Source organism: Anopheles coluzzii, chromosome 2 (genome assembly GCF_943734685.1).
Source record: "Anopheles coluzzii chromosome 2, AcolN3, whole genome shotgun sequence".
Taxonomy (NCBI): domain Eukaryota; kingdom Metazoa; phylum Arthropoda; class Insecta; order Diptera; family Culicidae; genus Anopheles; species Anopheles coluzzii.
The window spans coordinates 85325170-85346055 of NC_064670.1; the positions used below are offsets into that span (position 1 = coordinate 85325170).

Genomic DNA, 20886 nt, shown 5'->3' on the forward strand with positions numbered 1-20886 from the left:
TATTCGTCTGCACTTCCTCCAAAACATTTACGGGCGCCTTTGTAGCGGTTTAAAAGAACATCGATGGTGAAGTGGGTGGTGGGAGGAAAAATATATCAGGCTAGGATTACATTCCTTAACTATGTATGTAACAGCAGCAAATATTTAGATTCTGCTAAAAAATCGTTGTTGTTGTTTTTGTGTCGCTTTTGTTTGATCGGAACCTTATCCGATTGAACCGTTGTTCACAAAATTGATAAGGTTCTCATGGAAATTTCATTTTTTTTGAAAATCTTTTTATATACAGCGCCTACCACAACTATATGGACAGTCGTTTTTCGCGATTTGTGGAAAATCCATAAGAGATAGATAAAAATAGTGAAGATATGAGTTGTGCAGAATACTATTTCACATCTTCGTATATTTTTTCAATTTTTTTAACACATTTTTACACGACTTTTGACGAAAAAACAAATTTATGGTCGTACCATAACTATAAAGACACTTCGAAAAACAGGTTTTATGCCATCGATGTTCTCTTAAACCGCTACAAAGGCGCCCGTAAATGTTTTTGGGGAAGTGCTGATGAACACGATATTCAATTGCAATGGGCCTAGAGTATTACTCTTTGCACATATTATTACCGGCTTTACAAATACTTATCTAATTTATGTAAATACTACATCACTACATTCAGCCAGTCCTTATTTAGGCTCATAAACTACCTAACGAATTCACTACTAAACTTTACTTTACTTTACTCTACTTTACTAAACTTTACTAAACTACTAAAGCAGACGGCTACTGGCGACTTTGTAGCGGTCTAAGAGAACATCGATGGTGAAGTGGGTGGTGAGAGGAAAAAAATTTCGGACTAGGATTGCATTCCTTAACTATGTATGTAACAGCAGCAAATATTTAGATTCTGCTAAAAATCGTTGTTGAGCTTTTTGTGTCGCTTTTGTTTGATCGGATCAGTTTTGAACAGTTGTTCACAAAATTGATAAGGTTCTCATAGCAATTTCAAAATAATTTTTGAAAAACTTTTTCTATACTTTGGTTTGCATTTTCAAAACAATCATTACAGGCGAAAAAAAATTTTTTATGAAATTTTTTGATATTCGAAAAAAATATATTTTGATAATTACTCTTATAAAACTTCTAAAGCCTTAAAATAAGTTATAAATCACTTTTTAAAAACCGTTCAAAAATTTATTTCTTTAAAACATATGTAAAATATCTTATTTATATTTTTGAACGATTTTTAAAGGCGTTAGTTAGCGCACAAAACCTGTTTTTCGAAGTGTCTTTATAGTTATGGTACGACCATAAATTTGTTTTTTCGTCAAAAGTCGTGTAAAAATGTGTTAAAAAAAATTTGAAAAAATATACGAAGATGTGAAATAGTATTCTGCACAACTCATATCTTCACTATTTTTATCTATCTCTTATGGATTTTCCACAAATCGCGAAAAACGACTGTCCATATAGTTGTGGTAGGCGCTGTACTTTGGTTTGGATTTTCAAAACAATCATTACAGGTGAAAAAAAAAATGTTTTGAAGATTTTTGATTTTAAAAAAATATATATATTTTGATAATTACTCTTATAAAATTTATAAAACCATAAAATAAGTTATAAAAACACTTTTTAAAAATCGTTCAAAAATTTATTTATTTAAAAACTTTCTATAATATGTTATTTATATTTTAAATGATTTTTAATGCGTTAGTTAGCACAAAAAAAACCTGTTTTTCGAAGTGTCTTTATAGTTATGATACGACCATAATTTTTTTTTTCGTAATAAGTCGTGTAAAAACGTTTTAAAAAATTTGAAAAAAATATACGAAGAGGTGAAATAGTATTCTGCACAACTCATACATTCACTGTTTTTTTTCTATCTCTTACGGATTGTCCGCAAATCGCAATAAACGACTGTCCAAATAGTTGTGGTAGGTGCTGTAGCAATATCAGCAAGCAATATTGTCGTATTTAGAGCATTGACAACCCATACTTAATTTAAGCATGGTCATTTCATCCATTAAAAGTGGAATTTGGTCGAACAGCATCAGTGGACCATTTATCTATGAAGATAAAGACACTAATACAGTTACGTTCAATTGTGAGTGAGGTAGAACCATGTCATGTGATATTTTGTTCACCACAATTGAAGGTGAGTGCCACACAGCACATGTTACAATCGATCTTTTGCGCACAGTTCTTTAGGTTCGAATTATTAGTAGAAATTCTGATGGTTTTGGCCACCAAAGAGCTACAATTTGACGCTGTTGGACTATTATTTGCGCGGGAGTCGACAAGTGTTACACTAACAAACCAGAGACAATCGAAGCATTTAAAATCCACTTTCCAAAGCCGAGAAGAGGCTACAGATAGTCCAAAATGTTTTCTAAAATTAAACCAACCGTTTTGGGCACTGCATGGCTAGCCGCAGCAACCACATTGATGAAATCACATTCCATAGCTGACCGGAAGTATCCGGATCTTTCAAATAAAGAAAAAGTTTTACAAAATGTCTTGTAGCATTCATTTTACACGTGTTTTTTTTAAAGACAATGTTATCAGGCGGACCCTATATACCAGGTAAACATTGTTACTAACATCTTGACAAGACAGTGCAGCAATAAATACAACCACAAACTGTTAATTGAAGTTTCGCACCGAATGGAGCGCCGAACCATTGGTTAAATTGACCTAAACTTCCCCGGAAAGAGAAATTGAATATATTTCCTGGAAAATGTGGTTTTTCCGACAACGTACCACTATATCCGGCAAACCTGGGTGAAATATCCAAAACGGGAAAAGGAAACCTAACACTGTGTTATTTAATGATATTCATACCTTGACTGGAGCCAAAATCGATATGACAAAAAATCTACTAAATAAGGAAGGGAATAAAAAATGGACAAGTTATCAAGAACATGTGTGTGTGTGATTGCATCAAAACTGATTAGAAAAAAATATATATATACAGTGGAGCGCCGTTTATCCGGGCTAATCGGGGCTCGACCTCGACCGGATACTCGAATAACACGTATAATGATTCGAAGTGTATATTTAATCACAAATTCCTTAACTTTTTTTTAAATTCATCTTATGATTTAATAAAAATTAGCCAGTTTTTATTAATTTCATGTTTTTTCCAATAAGAATATTTTAAATTTGCCATGAATTTGTTTTTTGTTATCACGATGTGCTCTGATAACTTTTTTTTTTCAAATATCCTCCTCAGCACGCAATGTCACCGTTGTATTGAACTGTCATTTCCCAACAGCACGGTTAAACGGACAGCCGGATAAAAGGTACCGGCTCCACTGTATTTATGTTCTTTTCCATTTGTTTCATCACATGCTAACAGTTCTATAATTAAACAGTAATAGTAAAAAAAATCAACCTGCAAGGATAAAAGCTAAATTGACAAACACAAACACGTAAATTGTATATTCAAACGAAGCTCTTTTATTTGACACCATGCACCATTGGTTTTTAAAGTTTACCGTCATAAATTTAGTTTCTCATTACTGGATTGTTTGCTCTTTAATATGTATGTATAGGCTGTTCAACATGGTTAGCTAACACGGTTCCGTCATTATTATTTGTTTTCTTTTGATTTCTAACGCTGGTTTGTTTGATGTCTATGTTTAGCTTGGGTTTTGTTTTAATTCGTGGAATGATTTATCCTAAAATCTGCATCTGGCACGCTTCCGCACGATTATTGATCAACTTTTCCGCCTCTGCTGTAGTGATGACAAATACAAGGTAGTGTTTCATTTTGTTTATCTGTGGTTTTTTATTTTACTTTTACTGAATTGGCAAAAGCATCATGTTATTTGTGCCGATGGTGAGCTTTTTTTAGCAAAACGAGCGATTCAATGAAAATCAGAAACAACAGAATAATTTGTTTCACAGATGAACTGTTATATTACGCAAATGTTAATGCTCATTCTCTTGGTCTCAGCGTTGTGTATGGTAGCTATATGATACTATGTATCGCAATGTCTCTCAAACGAATCGACGGAGTAACACGCATACGACCACATTCACCACAACCAGCGTTGAACAACACGATCGAGTTAGCGCAATGTCCTTAGCATTTTGCATAAACCGCGACAAGAAAACGTGCATACGATTACAGTCCACATTAACGGCACACGCTATCGATGGTAACAATGGGAGCATTATTTTGATTATACTTTTTATTGATTTCGCTATGCTCGAATACGAATTAATAGGAACGAACGCAGTGCACGTGCAGATTAAATCACGACCCCTTCGCGTATCACCTTCTCCTCCCCCCAGCACAACGCACTATTGCTTCACACGTGCTGTCACGTTTTAGGTTCACCTTTAGCCTTTAGACGAGTATTTACCAATAATCTAAATCAAGAATAAAGGACACCAATGTTTGCACTTTACAACACCACAGCACAAAATATTACAAAAGCCATACTAATCCCCGTCGGTGGAGCGGAGAAGACAGAAAGCTAACTTGCCTCAGCAATCTCTCCGCCCTAACACCCACGGAGTAAAAGGCTTAACACCTGTTTTGGGGTTTCCGTTAAGTCTTAATTAAACGTGTATTTGTTTTTTAGTCAATTTTCTCGTAAGTCGTTGCGGTTTGTTGTTGTTTTTTTTACAAAGTTTCTTTTATAAAGGCATTTGACTTATCGTTTAGAACGTATCGGTTTACATTTGTGCATGCTTGAACGTGGTACGAATGGTAAGTAAGAAACTATGATTGGCAATCGATATTGCAGCAAAACGATTAATCAGTATCGAATGAGACAAATTATCTTTCTTCGCCCTATACACTAACACACTCATACACACGCATACGCACACATACAATTGATACAAAACACTCGTTTGTCTCTCGTTCTCTCTCCCTCGCGTCGCTTCGCACGTACGTTTTTGTGTTATGAACAATGCTAAAAACAAACAGTAAAGCTACTAATTTGCGCAATTTACTAGACCCTTTATGGCGTGCTCACAACATTCCTATTGGGACATGAATGCTGAGTTTAAATTTTAAAACACACAAATTAATTACTGGGGGACATAGTTATTAAGTAATGCAAGAGGAGAAGACAAAATGCACAACTTCCTCCTCACTGGTTCTTGTTTCGTGAAAGGAATTGTGTATTGTGTAACACATGATCATAGATAACAATTAAAAAAAACACATACAAATCTACTAAAACAACTGCGCTCTCTAAAATAATTAATATAAAATTGTTGGTAATACGTGTGTTTGAGGAAAATCACATCTCTTAAAAATGAGTAAAATCTTCAGGAGTTTTTTTTCGGAGACTTCATTGCAAGGCGGTGGCACTCGTACTCTATTTTTTTAAAATGTGATGTCACAAAATATTATAATTAAAACAGATCTAGAATGTCATTATGTGTAACAAAGCATCAAGAATGAAAGTTACTAGTTTGAGATAACGCCAAAAAGAGTACACGTATTTAATAATTAAAAAATAATAATAACAAGATTCTTCTTAAGAGATTCAACGTAAAAATGGTCTGTGTGTTTGTAAAAATGTAGCTGAGGACCTTTCAAGTAATTATGTTACAAATATTCTTTAACATAGTGATAACGGTTTGGCAGCTAAATGTGGGTTACTGTTGTACATATTTATAATACATAACAATCATCATTCCGTTACTGAAACACACACACACACACACACCTAATGCGTTTTAGTTTTACCACATACACCGATACTGCCCCCTAAACTGGTTACACGTACATATACACACAAACATACAGACAGACACATTTTCTTCAACCACATATACCCGGCGCTTACACCAACAGCAATACAAAACAACGTGCCTAACTTAAGCCCCACATTTGAATGCGCGGGAAAGGGGGAGGGTGTGGATTGATTTTGCGGTTCAATTCTGTTCCTACATAACACGACATAATAGCTAATACTACACAATATCATATCTTGCTGTGCGATTCCATTGAGTTACACCACAATATTCGATGATCACATTTTTTAGACGTTCTAACGCTGCGTACCGTCCTTCCAACTATATAACACTGTACATGCTTACCTATTGCCCGGGGAACATAACGCACGTACATGAAACTAAAGTGCCTTTCTGGTGCTCGGTCAAAGCCATAGTTAGCTGCATCAGATGTACCCGGGCGTCGTGTACTTTAGGCGCTTAACCATTAATTCTCATGCTATTGCCTTAGCGTTCGCAGTGTGGATCGCTATCCTAGCGCCAATTGCTTTTGCAGGGGATGCATGTTCCACCCATCTATCGTTTCGTTTGGAAAGTTTAACCGATGGCAACATGCGGCGGCGTGTCTGTCGTAGCATTGTGCTACTATTTTGTTTAACCATATGTTGCTGCTGCTGCTGCTGCTGCTGCTGTTTGCCCGAAGCGACCAGCGCTCTTGCGCCTCGCCGTTTGATATCGCTCGCTCCGAACGGATCCAACATTCGGTAGTGTTTCTGTCACCGAACACCGTTACTCTGCAGGTAGATCTGCAAAAGAATAGGACACATGTACGTTATTGGAGTTCAACAGGCTGCTTTCTCCCCACTTACCTCTCTCAGTATAACCCAATTCTGGCTGTCGCTGTTCACATGCAACCGTAGCTCTTTGAGTTTACCTATTTTGGAATCGATCACACCATCCGCTATGCCGATATTATTGAAACTACCAACCACAAGAAATCCGTCCTTCGTCACGTTGAATGGCAATGCAGCACTGATGAGCGACGTGTTGCCGCTAGCAGGCAGCACTTCTACGGTAGTGTTGTAGAACCGATCGGAAGGCTGCTCAAAGTTACCACTTCGAAAGAGAAATCTGAAAATGTAGAAACAGAAGAAAACATTGTTTACGTTCACTTCATATTTGTTATGGTTCTAACGTCGAAAGAATTTCGACACACAGGGCTGCTCGATTTACGATTACTCTCGCTTGTAAAACATTTAAATAGTTGACCCAAAGCGAAATTTGTCAAATTTTACCATAAGTAATATTAAAAGAGAATCAAAGATAACTTAGTGGAGTATGCAGAACAATTCAATGGGCATAAAATTATTCCCTAATTCTGAAATCCTTCACCGACCTTCGCACAGTAGTTGGCTGCTTGAATTTGAACTCGATCAGATCGCCTGGTTGGGGCATTAGTCCCCAGAAGAAACTTTCTCCCAAGTACGCTTTCTGCAGCGTGTATGATTTGTACGGCTGTATCCCGGTCCGCACGACCGCCGGTGGATTGCGATGCGGATGGAAGTTCGGTATCTTGCCGAACTGTTTGTCTTTCAGCTTTTGCACCTTGCCCCTGAGCGACGATTGCGTTCCGATGTGCTGAAACAGCGAGGGTTTGTAGTGGATCCACAGTTTAGACATTTCCTGCTTGCAGCTTTTCTGTAAATCATCAAGAACGATATGGTCAGTGTGTGCCATGCGGCCATGGTATAGTGGATACTTACGCCATCTTTATCCACACTGCACACCTTCACGTATATTAGATGGGACAGCAGCCAGTCGACTGGTTTATCGTTGAAAAACATCTGGAAGAATGTTATTAACCAAGGCAGATCGGCAGATTTGAACAATTTTCCTGAAATAAACAAAGAAAACGTTTCAAACGTACCGAATCCACCGCATGTACACTGCCCAAATTGGGTACCCCTCCTTTTCCCCTTTTTACCTATGAAACCTAGCTGGCAAAAGTCAAGCACGAACCATTCGCTGTGCTCTTTTTTGGCCGTTTTCTCCAGCGCAAAGTTTTTCATTATCGTCACAAAGCCCTTCTTCGTGAGTATATCGTCCTCGAGCTGGAGATAGAAGGCACCCTTCGGTTGCGCGTACGCCATCAGGAACGCAAAGTCGAGATTCTGTTTTGAGCGCCACCGCACTCGATCCTGTGAGTCGTTCAACGTTTGCCGCAGATTGTTCATGTTCGGGTAGTAGGACGCGGCCGGCGCAATAATCTCGATGAAGCCGCTATCGATGTAGCTAGCAAAGCGCGTCCGTATCTCCTGCGCTACCGTGCGCACGTAGTCCAGGTCCGTTTCGCCTACGAACAGTACGATCATCGTGTCGTTCTGTTCCTCCTCGTCCATGTTCGAGATGAGATTGTCGATCGTTTCGACGAGGTACGATTGCTTGTCGCGCTTGACGGTCGGAATTCCGATCACGATTGAGACGCCCTGCCGTTTCTTGCTCTCGATGTAGCTCGGCTGCAGTGAGGCAGAATCGTCCAGCAGGTGCGGCAGGAAGTGGAAAGCGGTCGGAAGCTTCAACGATTCCGCCAGCCGGGTCGTCGACGTCACGTTCCGTATGAGAGAACGCGAGTCCGGGCTCAGGCCGTCGAGCAGATCCAGGTTGGCGAGCGACACGTTCGCACCATCGGTCGAGCTAGTAGCGCCGGTAACCCCGTTGGCCCCGTTCAGTGCAGCTAGCCGCAGGTACTGGGACAGGATGGCCACATCCTCCTGCTTGGTGCGATACATCGACTCCAGATACTGCATGCGCATTTGAAACTCGGCCATGCGCTGCGACATCGACTGTTCGGTTGTGTAGTCGGTACCGATCACCACGATCAGCACCGTGCACGGTATCAGCACGAGCACTATGCCGTAGAGGCAGCCACGCCGGCGCATGGAGGAAGTGCTTATTCCCATATTCATGGTGTCCGGCAAGGTAATGTTATCTGCAAATGGAAGATTGTAGTGATTCAATTGAATAATATTGCATCATTCGTGTTTATATCGCAGCACGACGACACTGTACGGTGGTTGCTGGTAAAGAAGTGCGCAAAACACACACAACACGAGAGTCATTTTCCAATCATAAATCATACCCCAACGCCAAGACATTTACCAATTCAATTATTACCTCGGAACAAGTACAAACAAAAACCATCATTATCCACTAGAACAGTGACACTGGAAGCCAAGGTTGTCAACAACACAATCCAGGAAGTTGTCCTAGGTTATCGGAAAGCTGTCCGAGTCGCACTGAACCGGTGTCGCAACAATCTTGACTAGCTTCTCACACAACAACAACAACGACGTAAAAAACACGTGAACCACACTGGCATGCGAAATGTTTCACATTCCATCGCGCTATGGGCGCACTCAAGGGGAGGAAATATTGGGGCGAGTTTCGAGCTACCATTTGCGCAACAACAGCTGTGGTTATAATTTTAACATACACCCCACCACCGCATTCGCTGCAGCTGCATTGACGCCATCAACCACCATCTCCTCCCTTTTAACAATCCGATACTGCGTGCTTACATATCACACGCAGAGTAGGAGTAGGGAAAACGCCCATTAACTTTCTTTGACATCGCTTAACGCCAAACTTTATAAGGTCGGGGAGGGGGGGGGGGGACGGATTTCGAATGCGACGCTGGATTAACGTAACTCACCACCATTCAGGCAACTTATCCGATGTTTTCTATTACTAATGGTACGGAGAAGGATTCACGTCGTTTCATTGCATGGATGGCGTATCCATTGCTAACACGAATATAGCAATAAGCTTCCTTAAATTTTCAACTAAACTAATACCACCGGGATGCGTATGAGATTCATGTTTATCTTTCACTTTTCACGCCCGAAACCAAGAAAATGCACTTTTGGGTTGGGTTTTGGGTGTACTTTCGAGTATGTGTATGTGTGTACATATGTTTTTTTTCGGTTGCTATTTTGTTTTGCTATTTTTTTTTCTCGCCATCTGTCACTTTGCCGTCAGCTGTCGAAGCCAGAGTGACCAGAAATACCGATTTATCTGTACAGGCGGTCCCCGAGATACACGGTTAATGGGGACCGAAAACGGCCGCAAAATACCGCGTATCTCGAATTTCCGCGTAAGTCGAATCTCGTGATTTCCAGCTAAAATATCACAAATTTTCGTGTAATTTTGCAAGTAAGGGGCGGTTTTAGTCACTTTATGAATTATTTGATATGATTCTGACTGAATATAACTGTTTTAAACCTTTTGAAATAGTTTTTAACATTCGATCAAAACGGAAATTATTTGGCAATTTGCAATTGATGTGTCAAATCAGTACAATTTGCTCAAAGAATTGTCAAATTTAGAAAACCGCGTATCTCCGAATCCGCGTATAAGAGGTACCGTGTATCTCGGGGACCGCCTGTACAGTCTTTTCCCGAGTTACGCGGTTTCTGCGTTCCCGAGGAATCCGCGTAACTCGAATATCCGCGTAAGTCGAGTTTCAGGTTTTTTTTTACTAAAATACTATTGATTACTCGGAGTTTTTTATTTAATTTAGTACTTTTATACACTTTATCATTTATATGATATGATTCGTGCAGAAAATTCTAATATTTCAGGCTTTTAAGCGGTGTTGGAATGCAAGGGTTATGAAACGGTCATTTTGAATTGTTTGCGGTTGTTTTGTCAGTTGGGAATTAAAAGTTAAATGTATTTTCTGGCAGCACTGCCGATCGACAATTTGTGATTAAGTATGTGTGCGAATAAAGCGGCACTAGCGCATGAAACTCGATACGAGCCGGACGTGTTCTTTACTTTGTCTCCTTTGGCGATCGAAGACGACACAACAAAACACAACGTAGGGCGTAGAGGCGTCAAGGGGGAAAGGAACCAACAAACCATGTTCCAGAACGCAACATTGGTGCCGTGACCAGGATGGTCTAATACTTGCGGTTTGGTTTGACTGGTTAAAGTGAAGAACTTTGTGTGATTTCTTTTGGCAAAAATCGCGTAACGCGTGTGAAATCTGAAAGTTCCGTATCGAGCGTTGGTGGATTTCTGAATAAGAAAAAATCGCGAAAGCGTGAGAAATCATTGTGCTAGTGGGTGTTCTTTGCGTGTGTATGCATTTTGTGTCGCGTATTAGAAATGTCGGTTAGTGAAGATTTTGCCGGTTTTTCTGACGCGTCGGGTTCGAACAATACAATGCAATACACACAAGCAGAAGATCTGGATATGATTATCCTAAAGCGCGAGCGCGACCGAGTCGTGCAATCGTTGACAAGAATCGACACGTTTTTGGCACAGTACAAAGAGAGTGATTTCCCAGAATTGACGCCTCGTCTCGATCTATTGAACGAGCGTTGGAGGGAGTTTCAGGCTTTGGCTCGAAATATTGGCGCAAAAGATTACAGTGAAGATAACGATGTGCTTTATGGTGAGATTGAAGACAAAGTCATGCTATTGAAAGGAAAATTATTGGGAAAGCTGCGGGCTGGAGCGGAGATACCGAGTGTGAAACAGGAACGCGTGTGCGATGATTATAATAGTGTTCGTTTGCCTCAGTTGACGCTTCCTCAATTTTCCGGAAAATATGACGAATGGCTCCCGTATCACGACATGTTTGTTGTTACTGTTCATGAGAACGAGAAATTGTCGCAGGTTGAAAAGATGCTTTATTTGAAGGGTTCTCTGAAAGGTGAAGCGCTGAAGGTGGTGGATACTTTGCAAGCCTGCAATTCGAATTATGACGTAGCTTGGGATGCTTTGAAAAAGCGATATTCTAACGAATATATTTTGAAAAAGCGTCATGTTAACGCGATGCTACAATGGCCACGGATGAAAGTCATGAACACGGTGGGTATTCATGGGCTTATCGATTGTTTCGAAAGGAACTTACAAATTCTAAAGCAGTTAGGTGAAGTGACCGAACAGTGGGGATGTTTGATTATTCAGATAATCATTTCAAAGTTGGACGAATGCACCCAACAAAAGTGGGAAAGGCACGTTGAAGAAAGTGAGCAAAAAACGGTGACGGATTTGTTAAACTTTTTGCGCACACAGACGCGCATAATGGACGCGTTTGCAGTGGATAGGCCAATGGCGGCGGGCAAATCTACAAGTGAACGTCGTGTTACGTCTAATGTGGCTGCAGAAGCAAAGTGCGCAAAATGTGATGGATCGCACATGGTGGAAAATTGTGACTCGTTTCGGAGTTTAACGTTGCCGCGTCGTCGTGAAGTGGTTGAAGCTAAGAAGCTTTGCCTTAATTGTTTGAGGCAAGGGCATTTTCAAGCCAAGTGTTGGTCACGTGCGCGATGCAATATCTGCAATCGTAAACATCATTCCCTTCTACACGGTGAAAATGTAAGTGAAACGATCGGTCCGTCGGTTCGTGAAGAACTTCCATCTACCAGTGGCACGCAAAATGTGGTGGTGAACGCGTCATCGAACAGAGAGTGCACTTCTGTGTTATTATCAACGGCGATAGTGAGTGTGCGTGCGTGTGGTAACAAATGGTTGTCAGCAAGAGCATTGATCGATAGTGGGTCTCAGGTGAACCTGATGACAAAGGGCTTGGCTGCGCGGCTTAAGTTACCGCAGTGCGAAAGTAAAACGGCATTATCGGGAGTTGGACATTCGAAAGTGGACATAACGATGTCGGTAACGACTGTCATACGTTCCAAAAGTTGTAACTATCAAGAACGTATGCAGTTTCTAGTGTTGCCGAGAATTTCTAGCTACAGGCCGGTAACTGGAAATCAAATTAGCAGGCAGAATCTCCCGATGAATTTTGTGCTCGCGGATCCTAATTTCGATAGTGATGCTGAAGTGGATTTATTGATGGGCTCCGAATTTTACGCGACTTTTTTGAAACCGGACAACCGTGGTAAAATTAGGCTCGAGCTACCAGCGCTCCCAACATTTATTAGTACTGTTTTTGGATGGGTTGCAACTGGGAAAGTTCCGCTGGCTTCTGAAGGTAGCAATTATGTTACTTGTGGCACGTGTACTAGGTTGGACGATTTAATTGAGCGTTTTTGGATTATTGAAGAAATACGTGAGCCGCTTCAACATAGTCAGGAAGAAAGGGATTGCGAAGCACATTTTGTGCAAACTCATCAGCGGGATAGTGAAGGGAGATATATAGCGAAGCTGCCATTTAAGTGTGACATACGGAACCAATTGGGACCGTCCGGTGCGATAGCGAGAAAACGGTTCTTGCAGTTAGAACGACGTTTCAATCGGGACCCATGGTTGAAACAAAAGTATACGGCGGTTATCACCGACTACATCGACAAAGGGATTTTAGTCAAGGTGGCTGCGAACCCTGATTCTGAGGAAGCGCATGGTCATTATTTCTTACCGCATCATCCGGTAATCAAGGCGTCCAGTACCAGTACAAAGGTACGACCTGTGTTTGATGGATCGGCCTCTACCGACGGTGGTAAGTCTCTTAATGATTTGTTAATGACTGGTCCTGTGATTCAGGAGAACTTGTTGGCGTTGTTGCTGAAATTTCGGATGAGGAGCGTGGCATTAGTGGCAGACATAAAACAGATGTATCTGCAAGTCAAGGTACATCCCGACGACACTCGTTTTCAACGTGTATTATGGCGAGGCTCATCTGTTGAGTCCATCGAAGTCTACGAGTTGCAGCGTGTCACATTTGGACTTGCCCCGTCTTCCTTTCTGGCCATTCGAGTACTGCAGCAATTGGCAATTGATGAAGGGGAAAACTTTCCATTGGCGAGACAAGCGTTGTTAGAGGACTTCTATGTCGATGACTACATTGGTGGTGCCTCTAGCGAAGAAGAAGCAGTTAGGTTGCAAGCTGAGCTGACGCTATTGTTGAGAAAGGGCGGATTTCATCTAACTAAATGGAATTCTAACAAACCAGATGTTTTATCTAGCGTTTCAGCGGAAGACAGAGCAACATCCAACGTTAAAATGTTTGAAGTTCCAGAGGAGCCAATAAAAACTCTAGGTATCGCGTGGCTACCAGAATCGGACCAACTGTACATAGACTCGAACATTCAGATGAACAACGAGAGCTGGTCCCGTAGAAAGGTTTACTCTTTGGTAGCACGTATATACGACCCTTTGGGGCTGGTGGCTCCTGTGACATCTTGGGCCAAGATAAATATGCAATCGTTGTGGTTGGCAACTGATGACTGGGATGAAGAAATACCGGCTGTCATGCAAGAACGATGGTATGCTTTTCAATCACAACTCGGGTTGCTGAAGGAGGTTAAGTTTTCGCGCCATGCTGTTGTGCATAATCCTGTTGCTGTTCAACTACATTGCTTTTCGGATGCATCTGAAGCGGCTTATGGGGCATGCGTGTATGTTAGAACGATTGGTAGCAGCGGGGAAGTGGTAGTTGAGTTGCTTGCTGCAAAGTCTCGTCCTGCGCCGCTGAAAAGAGTCAGTTTGGCCCGGTTAGAACTTTGTGGAGCATTACTGGCAGCAAGGTTGCAGAAAGTGGTACGCCAAGCGTTGAGAATTCCAGACGTGGAAACCTTTATGTGGACTGATGCGACAATCGCGTTGCATTGGATTCGAGCACCATCCCATTCTTGGGCTACGTACGTAGCGAATAGGGTATCCGAAATTCAGGAATTGACGCATGGCTACAAATGGATGCACGTGAAGGGCGTTGACAATCCTGCCGATATTGTATCGCGTGGAGCTATGCCGAACGAGCTGTTAGCATCGAAGCTGTGGTTCCATGGTCCCGGGTGGTTACAACTATCAGAGGAAGAATGGAAGAAGAATGCCAGCGGTGTGTTGGCAATTCCCGAAGAGGAGTTATTGGAACGAAGGAAGAGCTCATTGGTGGCCGCAGTAAGTAGCGAGAGCGATGATTGGTGTGATAGGTTTTCCAACTATGACAAATTACTGCGGATCACTGCGTATTGTATGAGATTTATTCGTTGTTGCCAACGAAAGCTGGATCCTAAACACAAAGGTGTTTTGTTGGTGAGCTAGCAGAGACGAAAATTCGACTGGTGAAAAGAGAACAACGGATATACTTTGCGGCTGAGATCAAGGAGTTGTCTGCTGGACAAACGGTACGTCCCAAATCATCACTGAAGACATTAGGAGCTTTTTTGGACGGTGATGGTTTGCTCCGAGTTGGTGGCCGCTTGCATCGCGCTAAAGCCATGCAAGTTTGTAGCAGATTTCCGTTGGCGCTACCCAAGAAGTCACGATTTACTAGGCTAATGGCAGAATATTATCATCGATTGGCACTTCATGGTGGGCCAACTGCAACATTGAGCGCACTTAGGAGAGAATTTTGGCCAATTCAAGGACGATCTTTGGTCAATAGTGTTTGCAGAGGCTGTCTGGTATGCTTCAGGATGAATCCCGCGTTAGTTCAACAACCACCAGGACAGCTACCCGTGTCGCGTGCTATGCCAGCTCGACCATTTTCGATCGTAGGGGTTGATTTCTGTGGACCCATTTACTTGAAGCCGGTGCATCGCCGAGCAGCAGCTGAAAAAGCATATATTTCAATCTTTGTGTGTTTTTCAGTAAAGGCTGTTCACATCGAGCTTGTGGAGTCTCTATCAACTCATGCATTTCTAGCGGCGTTTCGTCGGTTTGTGGCAAGACGGGGTTTGCCCAGCGAGGTCTATTCCGACAACGGTCTCAACTTCCAAGGAGCGAGTAAGGTGATCGATGACTTCTACACGTTGATGAACAGCGATTCGGCGGTGGAGGATATATCGAGGTATGCTGTTGGCGCTGGCGTTAAGTGGCACTTCATCCCACCCCATGCACCGAACTTTGGCGGCCTTTGGGAGGCAGCGGTAAAAGAGGCAAAACGCGTCCTACTGAAGGTTGTTGGTGATCGGCAGCTGGCGTTTGGGGAGATGTCGACGGTACTGGCACAAGTGGAAGCTCAACTCAACAGCAGACCGCTTACACCGTTGTCGGAGGATCCGGAAGAACTTGATGTATTGACGCCGGGGCATTTTCTAATCGGGGCTCCGATGAACGCTCTACCGGAGCCTGACGTGGGTGATGTACCAATCAATAGATTGAAGCGGTATGAGGAATTGCGTAGAGTGGTACAGAATCATTGGGCGCGTTGGCGTAGGGAATATTTTAGCGAACTACATAACGAACATCAACGCGGCAAGGCAGTAGTAGAGCTAAAGGTAGGACAAATGGTCCTGTTGAAAGAGGATGGGAAGACTCCTCACCATTGGCCAATGGGACGGATTGCTGAGGTATTTCCTGGCCCAGATGGCGTAGTGAGAGTCGTTAGTATCAGGACTAGGAACGGCTTGTATAAGAGGCCAGCGAATAGGATTAGTCTTCTTCCGTTTGAGAGAGTGAATTAGATATCATAAAGTCAGGCATTTTGTGAAGTAATGGAAAGAGGTAAATTTGGTAAATTTAGGTGGCCGCTATGTTGGAATGCAAGGGTTATGAAACGGTCATTTTGAATTGTTTGCGGTTGTTTTGTCAGTTGGGAATTAAAAGTTAAATGTATTTTCTGGCAGCACTGCCGATCGACAATTTGTGATTAAGTATGTGTGCGAATAAAGCGGCACTAGCGCATGAAACTCGATACGAGCCGGACGTGTTCTTTACTTTGTCTCCTTTGGCGATCGAAGACGACACAACAAAACACAACGTAGGGCGTAGAGGCGTCAAGGGGGAAAGGAACCAACAAACCATGTTCCAGAACGCAACAAGCGGTTTCAATTTGTTAGCCAAAAGGCAATTTCTACCGAACTTGAAGCAAATTGTACTGATTTGACATTTAATCTGTCAAATTTCAAAACCCGCGTATCTCCGAATCCGTGTAAGTCGAGAACCGTGTAACTCAGGAACAGACTGTATTCCTACCGATTTTTTATATGGCTACCGATTCACAGATGACCGCCCTAAAACTACCGATTTTCCTTTTATCCTACCGAAAATCACCGATATTTGATTTTTCAGTCGTTTAAGCTTAATCTGTGGCGATGCTGTTTCAAAGATTGCTAACCTCATTTGTTACTTATCGCGCTGATGCACGTTTGTTTGCCTGGCACTTTTTATTTTTATCCGTTAAAATGTAATGTTCATACCCAAGCGCCACAGATTAAGCTTAAACGACTGGAAAATTGAATATCCGTAGAAAAAAATGAAAGCTCCACAGCTTCATTGGTTCGATCAATAGATGGCGTATTACAACTCATCATTATATTGCTATCCTTTTCTTGCAATGTGTTTCGATAAGTTTCATCTTATCATTATCTATATAGCCTTCTAACTTTCTGAGCAAAAATCTAAATTAATGGTCGTGTGATCAGATACGTGGGTATCAACACCAACGACCATTACTCAATTCTCACTTGCTTCAGTGCTGGTGGTTTCCATTGGAGTTTAGTATTTAAACAATCGTATCGCCGTTCTAGTTCTTGCGATGCATAACTTCAATGCGAAACACTACAACAGTACAGAGGGTATGAGAAAGCTCTTCTCCAAGCGATGAAGCTAAACTGGTTCAACCAGCTTTTTTGCTATTTTTAGAATGTATGAGTCGTTTGCCGTCTGCTAAACGAAGTCTTTCTATATTCCGTTTAGGTAGAGAACTTGAGTCGTTTAGAAGCCGTTTAGTGGTCGTTTAGTGGATTTGTGGCACTTGGGTAATAAGTAGAAAATGTCAGTTGCGTGGATTCCGAGAATTGCTCGTCAAAGAAAATCATTTAAATTTGAATTTGAATCTCGCTGTCGGCGGTTAAAGCTTACCCTGTTTTGATTATCTGTCGGGTCAGACAGAGCGAGAAAACATGCTCATTTTGTTTATTGGAACCACTCGCATGCAATGCATATCTCCCGTGACCATCGCGATGATCACCGACTGAAAATGTCGCGACCAAGTGACTGAACAAGAGTTGATCGTACACAATGTCACCAAGCATGTGATGGTCGCTCCAATTGTTTGAGGCTCGCCTCTGATCTTTGCAGTAGAGCTCGTGGCGCTCAGATGATTTTGTTTCAGCCAGAATTTGTCATGACTATGTCAGTGACATTTTGCAAAATTTATCACAGCAAAAAAAAGTCATGATATAGTGACTGACCAAGCGATTACCTTAACTCGCGATTCGAGTTTCAAAGGGAGCAAAAATCAGCACGATACCAAATACACATGAGAGCGCTGACAAGTGTCAAGTAAGAGCTACCCACCAAGGATAAGATTTGCCAGCTGGGTGATTTGAAGATGTAGAACAATAAATTCTGACTCCGCAATCTGTGCTGGTAACTGAATTCTGCGTATATTTCTTCGGGTACTTATTACAAAGTGCTGTGTTCCGTTAGCGATGTTTACTTTTGGGGTTTGTACGCTGGCTTAATTTCCCCTCTTTCCGTTGACATACAAATGTTTCCTAATTATTAGCCAATACATCACCCATGACTTATCTAACTAATCACGTAGATGGCGCTACTGTGAAGTGTGGAATAGTTGTGTCATTGCCTCGAGATGGCACTACTATTGGTTAACCGGCAACCGGCGATTAACCGGCAACCGTCCGGTCCCGAGCTGCCCGGATAATCGACGCTCTACTGTATTGTGAAATTTACTGGTTTTACTAAAAAATCACCTTAAATAAATCAATTGATCACAGATAGAATAGTTTTTGAATCAATAACAATAGATTTAACAATTGTTTTTCATCAAAAATGAAATTAAAAAATATCATTAGCCTCTAGATAGCTCCACAACACATGTTTTTAAAAAGCTGATCATCGCAGAAAATGTTCGCCACGATTGGCCAATTGTCAAATTCATGCGCACGGTTAAGCCGCCCGCCGGTTAATCCGTCCCCGGAAGATCGACGTTCTACTGTAATTCATAAGACTTTTACCGTTCAAATAGACATAGAGCGACAACGTCGCGCGCGACGAAAAATAGCTCAAAATTTCACTCTGTGTAGATCAAAGTAGCTCATTTAACTCAGTCAACCAACTTGTTTTATATTAGAAAACACACAAAAATAGGTTAAAATATGTTCAAATCTAATTTTTTGCGTTTGGCATTAATCTGGCTTGTAAAAAAACTAGATAATTCGATTATTTCGGATGAAGCAAAATTTTCGCGCGCGAAGAATAGCTCTGTTTGCAAAATTGCGCGACGTTGTCGCTGTATGTCTATTTGGACGGTAACACAAGATCAATGTATAGATTGTGCCAACGCAACGAACAAACATGATACCAACACGTACCAACATATGCCCCAATTGACCTTAGACAAACATTGAATAGAACTCCGCCGTTCCATTTTCGAGTGTCGTGGAAGCTAATGATTTCGGGGTACTGAACATTATTGAACGCATATTACCCTTCTTAATTGTGACACATGCCCAGCTACTTACTTTTCACACGATCACGCGTCACATTCCGATCTATGTCAAAGTTTTGAACACTATTGCCTAAGCTACTTTTCAAATCAAAATGTTATCCTATACTACCAGCGCCAATCAAACCCACCCAAGCGAAATTTTTCGAGGATAATGAACATAAACTCATGCCATCTCTTTCTATTCATCAGCTCTACTCTCTCACACGCATCGATGAACTTTTACACATCTCTTTGTTCATTGTGCTATATTTGAAGGGCTTAAAACTGATAGATGACGATTCATGTTCATGAACTAGTAGTGGTCAAATGGTAATGGTGTAATGTTTACACCATGGTCGACATGAGTTCAATTCCATTTTGATTGTTTTCATTGATGATTTAAAGTTTTGATTTCTTTTTAAAACATGCAGCTCCAGTAACTTCAGACCCCTTTACTCATTGTTAGAAATGCGTGTTTAATAGTCAATCTATTATTTTTATTGTTTCATTTATTTCTTTTAATTCATTTAGTATCAGTACCCCTTCATATAACAAAACAAGCAAATAGCACGATCATGAATAATAATATGGTGGCGCAACTGGCAAAGTGATTCGAAGTAGAATTAGCGATGTGGTTGGTAGCATCAAGGATGAAGCATGAGCATGAATTGGAATATGAGGGAAGGGAATGAATCCGAATGTTCATTTCTATTTTTAGCTCTTTTTTGCATGGGTTCATCCTTCACGTGTGTTCACTATCCCCGAAAATGATATGTATTTCGCTGGTCTTTTCGGGGATAATTCGTTAACCTTCGTTTCTATGACCAAAAATACACCCTCATCTTTATGACCACCTACCCGGGTAGGTAATACATTATATAAGGGAATTTGTATTTTTATTAGTCAAAAAATGTCTTATTTAACTTATTCTATGCAGCTATAATAACAATACTTCTTTTTAGTTTATAAATTTATGAAGTATGGCTTTTAGTTACATAAATTGAATGCATAGCAATTAGTTCAACTGACACGAATACACCGCCATGTCTTCCCGACTGTCGGGGCAATCATTTCAATCTATGTGACTTTTGAAGAATATTAAGAGCTAGAAAACTTTTTGAATAGATTCTATAAATATAACTACATGCATTGCTATACATATCATTACAAAATTAGCGACTAATCGAAACCAAAATCCTTTATTGTATGTATTACCTACCCGGGTAGGTGGTTATAGAAGTAAGGGGTAAAAGTTGATTTTATTTTTTAAAGCACATTTTAAAAAATTAAAAAATTCTGAATTTTTTACCACTTTTGTAAAACATGTTTCTCTAGGCATTCTAATTTTTTTGCATCGATTCGATAATCCAATAAAAAGTTATCATAAAAAGAATAAGCAAAACATACCCGGGTAGGTGGTTATAGAAATGAAGGTTAACGAATTATCCCCGAAAAGACCAGCGAAAACCAGCGTGGTCGGGAGCTTGGGCACCCCATCCACTCAGATTGCACAATCGTAACATACTGCCATCGAATTCAATTGCCACGCTGGGTCTATTTTATTATTCAATATCACACGAAAAAAAAACAAACAAATAAAACACAGATAACTCGCATGAAACTGCCATGCAGATCAATTGTACAAACAGAAAATTTCGTATTATTATACTGTAGCTAAACATCTGTAGCGAGCTCAATTCCAATTCGACGTACATGGACATTAGTTATGGGAATTTTGTTAATCGAACCTACTAGGATCATTCCTGTCCTAAGATGCAACATTTTAAACCAGTTAGGGAAAAAAGTCGGAGGGTCGGATCCAT

The 20886-nt window shown here is 41.1% G+C and overlaps 1 protein-coding gene across 3 annotated transcripts; it reads right to left on the reverse strand.

The window, feature by feature from the left end:
- Positions 1-3433: 3433 nt before the first annotated feature.
- Positions 3434-19356, reverse strand: LOC120949981 (alpha-1,3-mannosyl-glycoprotein 4-beta-N-acetylglucosaminyltransferase A). Of its 3 annotated transcripts, none has more exons than XM_040367658.2 (6): positions 19098-19356; positions 7682-8686; positions 7461-7591; positions 7094-7395; positions 6567-6828; positions 3434-6503 (listed from the first exon to the last, which is right to left on the reverse strand). In XM_040367658.2, the coding sequence occupies exons 2-6, from the start codon at positions 8661-8663 to the stop codon at positions 6474-6476; spliced, it is 1707 nt and encodes a 568-aa protein (XP_040223592.1). In that variant the 5' UTR covers positions 8664-8686; positions 19098-19356; the 3' UTR covers positions 3434-6473. The 3 variants fall into 3 exon arrangements, with proteins under 3 accessions (XP_040223592.1, XP_040223590.1, XP_040223591.1); XM_040367656.2 differs by lacking the exon at positions 19098-19356 and adding an exon at positions 9410-9694; XM_040367657.2 differs by lacking the exon at positions 19098-19356 and adding an exon at positions 8872-9346.
- Between the last annotated feature and the right edge of the window lie 1530 nt (positions 19357-20886).